The 7,874-nt window shown below is 37.4% G+C and overlaps 1 protein-coding gene across 1 annotated transcript; it reads left to right on the forward strand.

The window, feature by feature from the left end:
• The first annotated feature begins 108 nt into the window (after nt 1–108).
• Nucleotides 109–2,760, forward strand: tmem18 (transmembrane protein 18). The gene is made up of 5 exons (XM_028041279.1): nt 109–286; nt 404–521; nt 2,020–2,074; nt 2,191–2,284; nt 2,413–2,760. The coding sequence occupies exons 1-5, from the start codon at nt 194–196 to the stop codon at nt 2,509–2,511; spliced, it is 459 nt and encodes a 152-aa protein (XP_027897080.1). The 5' UTR covers nt 109–193; the 3' UTR covers nt 2,512–2,760.
• The last annotated feature ends 5,114 nt before the right edge of the window (nt 2,761–7,874 follow it).

The raw sequence follows: 7,874 nt of genomic DNA on the forward strand, positions 1-7,874 counted from the left end.
GTTTCAAACATTTAAAGAACTTTTGTAAAACAATTAAAACAAATCAAAAAAGACAATTGTGAAGACTTATTCACGTTTACACTTTGAAGAAAGCTGATTGGCTGGATGTCTGTGACCTCATCCGCCCCATTCGCATTTCCGTTTTCTTTTACCTTCAGCTAAGCTATGCGGTTAGCTTAGTCTTTTTTTGAAGATGACAGAACAAAAACCAGAGAATATTAGCTCCATACCCATCGACGGATTTAGTAATTTAAGAATCACGTCGATATGGACGTTTCTAATGTCGGTAAGTTTTAATTTTCTTTGCCAAACTGGCTTGACTAACTAGCTAATCGAGGTGTTAGCCATCTCTGCCTGACTAAAAACAATGATGTATTACAATGAACAATTTGTGTGTTTACAGGTGCAGTGGTCGGAATCATGGCTAATCGGGCTCATAGTATTTCATGTGGTGTGTTTGTTCCTGACTGTAGTAACCTGCAGGTTTTACAGAGCTCAGATCTGCCACTTCCTGGTCATCGGTACGTGTTCTGCAACATCCCAGCAGTATCTAGATCAGTTTCTGGAAAACTACCGATTGTACATTTGTGTCACATGAAGCAGAAAGAGTCTACGTTTTTAATGGAGTCATGGCTGATCTTTTAATTCAAAAATAACAAAATGCTGGAAATCAGCAAGTTATTGGCTTCGAAAAACACTCAGGAAAAGTAAACAGGATGCGCCATAGCAGCGGTGTATTTCATACTTGCTCCACATCAGGACGTTATTTACAACTCTGAAGAATCCATATTGTTTTGGCTATCCTTTCTACTGGCCTAAAACCCTATGAATATAGGTTGTGATTAGATCATTGGAAGACAAAACATTAACTGTACAAGATTCCATAGCTGAACAGTGCCACAATTTTAAACTTAATTTTATTAGGTGAATGTGTCAAAATAGGAAATAAATGATCAAAAATGTTGCTAGAGAGATAAAAACAGGAAAAAAACTTTGACTATTTAATTATGTCATGGTCCAATGCTGACTCACAGCATGCATTTATTTTATTCATAAGCTTTACCCATCAATATAGTTAGGATAGTGAGATAAAGAATAAGTGTTTTTGCTGTTAAGCAAGCAGATGTAAAATCAATACCTTTCAAACTGAGATTTTTAATGCAACACATACACTAGAAAATTTTAAAACTTCTCCGTCTAAAAAAACTAATTGAGTGACTGACTACGTAGAAATCCCTTCTCCTGAACGTGCATGTGGCGATAGTTTAAATTGCATTTAGTCATTAACTTTGCAGCAATTCCATAGCAAAAGCAGAGATGCAGGAGCTTGGGGTTGTCGAGGGTTGGTTTTCTGCAACCTTTAGATGTGTTTCTGCTTCAACACACCTGAGTCAAATAATCAGGTCATTAGCAACACTCTGGAGAACCTGACTGCATACTGAGGAGTTAATCCAGCCATTTGGTTCAGGTCCAGGAAATCATCTGAAAGGTGCAGAACACGGGCCTTTTAGGAATGGAGTTGAATCCTCCTGGTATGCCCTGTGAGCCAGCATTGTAATTTATGGCATGAGTAATGTATAACATGTGGTTAGTTCATGTGTCTAGGCGAGAGTCTGAGTTAAAGACAGGAAAGCAGGGCCAAATGTATCACATTTAGAAAGCGAACATGAAGTGTTTGGCAGCAACTGCTCAGCTGAAGGCCTCCTGCAGGAAGGTGTTGCAGCTTCACTGAAACACCTAGCCATGTGTAGATTTTACGAAGGAAAAAACAGAGTGAGCATAATGTTAACGGCAGCAATGGCTGCAGACAATGTGATTGAATCTGGGTCATCATCAAAGTATTTACAATACAGCTTGATTTTGTAAACTGGATGCAATTTAGACATCCAGCTGTTGAACTAGAGCTAATTTGGGGACAGGAAAGTGCAGAGATGACAATGTTATGTTAGTGATAACATCATAATGTGCCATCACTTGTTTATGTAGTAATAAATTAGTTAATGTAAGATCTCTCCACAGTTGGCCTGGTTTATAGTGCTGAGTATCTAAATGAGCTGGCAGCGATGAACTGGAGGTAAGACCTAATATTTTTGTGCATTTGGGTACCTATTAATGTTTGTACAGATTGGAAAAAAACAACCTTTGTCTACAAAAAATTGCTTATGTAAAGTTTTTTTAATCTTCTCTTAGGTCTTTTTCTAATTTCCAGTATTTTGACTCCAAGGGAATGTTCATATCACTGGTTTACTCAATTCCTCTCCTTCTCAATGCAGTCATCATCGTGGTAAGTTTTCAAGTTTATTCTCCTTCAGCTTGTCACATCAAACAAATATGTCAGAAATGCTCTCTAAAAGATTAAACCTCAGATCACGTGAAAGTCTTCTCTCTTTTTTTTTCCTTCCTCGCTGACAGATGGTGTGGGTTTACAGGACCTTTTCCACCATGACTGAACTCAAGACGCTTCAGCTGAAGAGAAGGGCCCGTCGAGAGAGAAGAGAGAAAAACGACTGATCCCTTTCCCTATGTCCGTACATGGCCTTCACTGGGAGAATTAAGAATTTCTCCTCTGCTAATCCTGAATTTTGGAAAAGGAAAACAGATTTGCTCTTGTGACTTTAAAAGGACTACTTTCTTTCAGGGTAGAAGTCCCCCTTAACCTTTTTTTTTCCAGCAGTGGGATTTACTCAATGGGATTTATGTAGACCAAAGGATATAATTGTTTTCTATTTTTATTGTCTCAAAGTGTGTTACAATGAAATATAAAGAAAATTTTTCTAAAGATCATGTTGTTGCTTTTCATTCTTTAACAAAGCAAGTGAGAAAAGAGTCATGTGGGAATGTTTAAAGTAATCCAGTTCTCATAGATTCTGAGGCAGCTTGCTGCTTCTTAAGATGGAGTGTATAATGAACTTCCTCTTTCTGTGTGTGTGTGTGTGTGTGTGTGTGTGTGTGAGAGAGAGATTCCTTTCCTGACTTTGCAGATCTTCCAGCCACAAATCAACCCTGGATAGACTTTGATCACTCTCTAAAGCTGTCACTCAGGGGTTCCAGTTTTATCTACTAATTTATTTACCCATATAGCAGGGGTGGGCAATCCTGGTCCTCGAGGGCCGGTGTCCTGCAAATCTTAGATGTCTCCCTGGTCCAACACACTTGAATCCAATAACTGAATCACCTCCTAAGTGCAGTCAAGTTCTCCAGAGTCCTGCTAATGACCTCATTATTTGACTCAGGTGTGCTGAAGTAGAGATGCATCTAAAAGTTGCAGGAGACCGGCCCTCGAGGCCTGGAGTTGCCCACCCCTGCCATATAGTGACTTTTATCTTTATTCAATTTTAATTTCTATACCACTATTTGTAGTAAAAAATATTGTCGTTTAATAATATTTGATTAAGATCTAAGGTCATTTTTATCCAATGAAGAAGTTTGGTCAAAATGATACAAAATGATCTCCCAAAAACAAAACAATACAAGAAATAGCCCAATATACAATTTACATCACCTTAGTTTTTACATTTATACAAAACATTCATATTGAAATGGTTGTATGATTAAATGGTGTTTTTATGCTTCTTCAATTGCTGACCATTCATCCATGCAAGAAGATTCAAAGCTTTGGAGGCTGAAAGGCCTCCCTGCCTTGGCGCTAATCTTTAGCTCCCACCACAGGTTCAAGTTGAGCCTTATGAGAAAGTGATATTTATGAGAAGTAAGTTTTGTTTCCTTCCATATTCAGGGTTTTTATGTGTATTTAACGGTAAATGTAGACTTCACTGAGTTAAACCTGTTATTTCCAGACTTGCAGGCCTAATGTTTCATTGCAATTTCATGGATATTTTTAGCCTCACTGGAGTTTTATTTAGACTGCTTTAATAACTTTAATAATCAAATTAATCATATTCCTTCTTATTTCAAAGCACATTTATTGTTTGATGTTTTATCATCCTTGCAGGCTTTACTAATGCTTTGGGCAGCAAACTAATAAGCCATTTCCTTTCCTATTCTTTTCACTACTGCTGGAAATTATTTCCGGCACGTTTAGTTGGATGTACATCTGTAAATGTAGGAACACTCCTCCCTGCAATTTTCTCAAACTGAGTTATCCATATTATGCTGCATTACAAATCCAATGCGCAGTGTCTGTTGGAGTCCTGCAGGAGAACAATAGTGCACCACTAGACGGCAGCATGAGTTAGACCACATGAGAGATTCAGTTGTCTGTACTTCAGCAAACTTTTCACTCACTCGCACTCCATTTTTCACCTCTTATCTCCTGGAATTTCACAAGATGTTTTACCCGGACTGCCCTGCTCTTTTTCCCTCCTTTCTAAATCCATCCTTATTTGTTTTCTCAGATGAAGCTGCTAGGCATAGGCATACATAACCCACATCCATCTGTCAGGATGCATTAGGTGTGGACATGAGGGATTGGACAGCAGTCACTGGAACTTATCAAAAAGGAGGGGGAGGAAGAGGAAGGGGAATGGGGCTGTTGTTCAGTGGATGGTGCTGGTGTGCCTGCGTGCTGGCTGGTCAGAGCTCCATCCCTCGTGTAGGAGGTTCAGAGGAGGAGCGCATCACTTCAAAAGACATTAGGCATAAAAAACCTGCCTCCTGACCTCACACTAGAGCGCAAGAGCAGGTGTTGACACGCAAACAGACTGCCTGTGAGATCCCTAACCAACATCATACACACACAGGGTACAGCCAGCAACATCAAGTATGCATAATTAAGTCATAAAGCTTCCCATGCTTGGGTGTGTTCCCCTTTTCACTACAAAACCTGGACTAAACTTCATCTGCTAAAATCCTCTTCTACAATTTGGTGTCAAAGCGGCAGCCAAATTTATCAGTTCATGTATCACTAGCTTTTGTTCCATTTGTTCATGTAACGCAGCATGTTGCACAACATCCAGTCAGCTGCCGTCCCGAGGGTGAAAACACTTGGGATGGAAACCTGGATGAAAGCATAAAGACCTGTTACATGGAGGCCTGCAGACATAACTTTGCACAGTACATTATGAAGAACAGAAACTACTTTGAACAGACTTTGAGTCAGATAAGGTTCAACGTTCAAATGAGGTAATGTCAATAACATGTAATGACATCTGCCAAGTACCGGTAAGTCACCAGCAACAATAAAGGGAATTTAAGGGAGGAGGAAAGAAGCTGTCTTTCAAAGACTTGCTGCAAAAATGTAATTTTCCAGTATAATGTTTTAAAAGTACTTGAGTGAAAAAAGCCTTTCCTTGCACTTATCAAACATTTTAAGCTGCCCTGAACAGAAAGACAGAGAGGAAGGACTGGAAATTGAACTGGTGACAAGTGTGTTCAGGACTGCAGACGATGCACCTGCACTGCCACTGAGCCATATGGTGCCCTAAACCTTAAATAAACTTTTAACAAGTCTTTTTTTCCTTCATTTTGAAGTTCTGTGATTTCTCATTTGCTTTTTGAACAGCTCATTTGATTGTCTCTTGTCTGCCAGAGATCGTATAGGTAAAATCGGAAAAAATTTTTAAAATTCACCTTTTGATTAGCCAGCTAATTCTGATTTGCATTTAGCTTAAATCAGTATCTAGAAAACATTCCTGGTGCTGCTTTCTTGGCTTTCTGTGGCTTTTCCACATCCTTTAATTTATGTGTTGAATTCAATTTCACTTCATTTCTAATAACTTTATAAATGGACTAATTTGTTCAGATTTTTGTGCGTGGATATTTTGTCTTTTTCTCTGACTGACCTGTACATAAATTTCATGTCAACAGAAATATGTTTATTGAAAAAAAAGTTAATATTTATTTTACTCTCAGCATGGTAAAGCGATAGATCTTTAAAATATAATAAATTATGTCACACGACCCACTCCAAGCTTTTCTTTTCATCCAGATAAATATGAATCTTTGAATTTTGGATTTTTTATTTTTTTATTTCTTTTTTGCATCATAAACATTTTTCCCTTTAATGTTGATTGTTCAGTTGGACTAAACCTGAAAACCTGCAAGTCTTCCATCAATCTCAACAGATGTTTCTGAGTGAAGTTTGGTTTAAAGCCCCTAAAGAAAAATCTCTTGACATTGATTTATGGGAAAACTTTCTCTGAATGATATCGTCAATAGTGTTGCACATGACGGAGTATCTGTTGCACAAAGGGGACATAAAGACATTTATTTCATTCTGTCAAGCCATTCTTTTGTTTTTTTGATGAAGTTTGTATTGGCTCCCTTTGGGGATGTCAACATCTGTTGCTATCTATTGAGCTAATGTTGTAATGTTGTGGGGATTTTTAGCATGGACTTTGTGTTTTGTTCAGTTACACTCATTAAAACATATTCCAACCACCTTTTCATAAATCTTATGACGACTCTGAATCTACATTTCTGCACGACTGAAGAGATTTAATATTATTTAAAATATTAAACAAAATGTAAGATCTTTTCTGTTAAGGAACACTAAATGTGCTTTATAAAGTGGCTCACTGCTTAGAAGAAATTGTAAAATGGAAGCAGAATGTAGCTATCAATCTCCAGTAAATGCATACAGTTGAAAAACCACTGAATCTTTTTCTTTAAACTGAGATCCTTGCATACATTTATTAAGTATGTAGAAAATTTTTCCTTTAAACATCTGCAATTAAAACATTCCCAGTGAAAGGTTCATCAATGCTTTTGCAGAACAAGAGGCACAACATTAGTGTTCTTTACTTTAATTAAAATGAATAATTTGACCAAGGGCTCTGATAAATCGGAAACAACAAAAGTGCACATCTTAAAACGAACTTCAAAAACCAAATTGAAAAGGACATAAATAAAACGTGTATAATGATTGTGTAAGTGGCTGTATTTCTCATTGCGCTTTTTCTGAGCATAAACCATGCCTTTGAAAAATATGACCAAAATACATAAATGTCTCAAAGTGGGTTTGCAAAGTTTAATGTTTGTTGAAAACTGGAAGTGACGTACGGCTATCCTGGAAGGGGTGTCGTATATCAACAGCGTCTCGTCGCCAATTGAGTCACTGTGTTACTGAGCATGCTCTGTAATGCAATGAAACGATGAAACACAGAGCGATGACTCATTCAGTGTGTGCTTGTGAATAAGTCTGTGTAATATGCATGATTATACAGAAACATTTTAGTTGACATATTATTCATACATGACAATATATAAGAACATAAGTTCAACTATTGTCCTCGTGTGATTCAACATGCAGTTTCTTTATACCTGAGAGGTTATGCTTTTATTTATGACCAAGATAGTTTAAAACAATATACTGTGACATTTACAAGATACAAATTCGATCAGTCGATTCCACTAATGTGTTTTTATGCTTTTTCAGATGCAGTCTGTCTCCAGGATTCAGACTAAAAGCCACAGAGGCCTCAAAGTCATGACTCAAACTCAAGCTTATTCTCAGTGAGTCATCAGTCAGCCTTTATCAGTTACTTCAGTCCACAGAGAGGATGACCACCTTCTTTCATCATCACTCAAATCCAGAGTCTCTACTACAATAAAAAAATACAACCAGGGATAAACAATCTGTTTCCAACAACATGAGGAATTTCAAGAAAAACTGGCTATGTCAGAAAGACATTGAAACTGCTCAAAAAACTTTAGGAAGACAATACATTAAAACAAACAACAACCGTTGGAAACGGTAAATGATGGGGTTTACAGTCACGCTTGCAGAAAACAGTGAAGCCAAAATGTAAAGGAATATTTAGTTAGCAAAGAGGATGTCGGTTTGAAAGATTGAGGAAATGGAATGACGTTAATAATGACGGTAAGGAGAGGTATAGAGTAAAAAAAGTTTATTGTTCTACATACATTACCAACTGGTTGTAAAATATTTGGTCATTCATTTACTTTTCCTTCAT

Source organism: Xiphophorus couchianus, chromosome 15 (assembly GCF_001444195.1).
Source record: "Xiphophorus couchianus chromosome 15, X_couchianus-1.0, whole genome shotgun sequence".
Taxonomy (NCBI): Eukaryota; Metazoa; Chordata; class Actinopteri; order Cyprinodontiformes; family Poeciliidae; genus Xiphophorus; species Xiphophorus couchianus.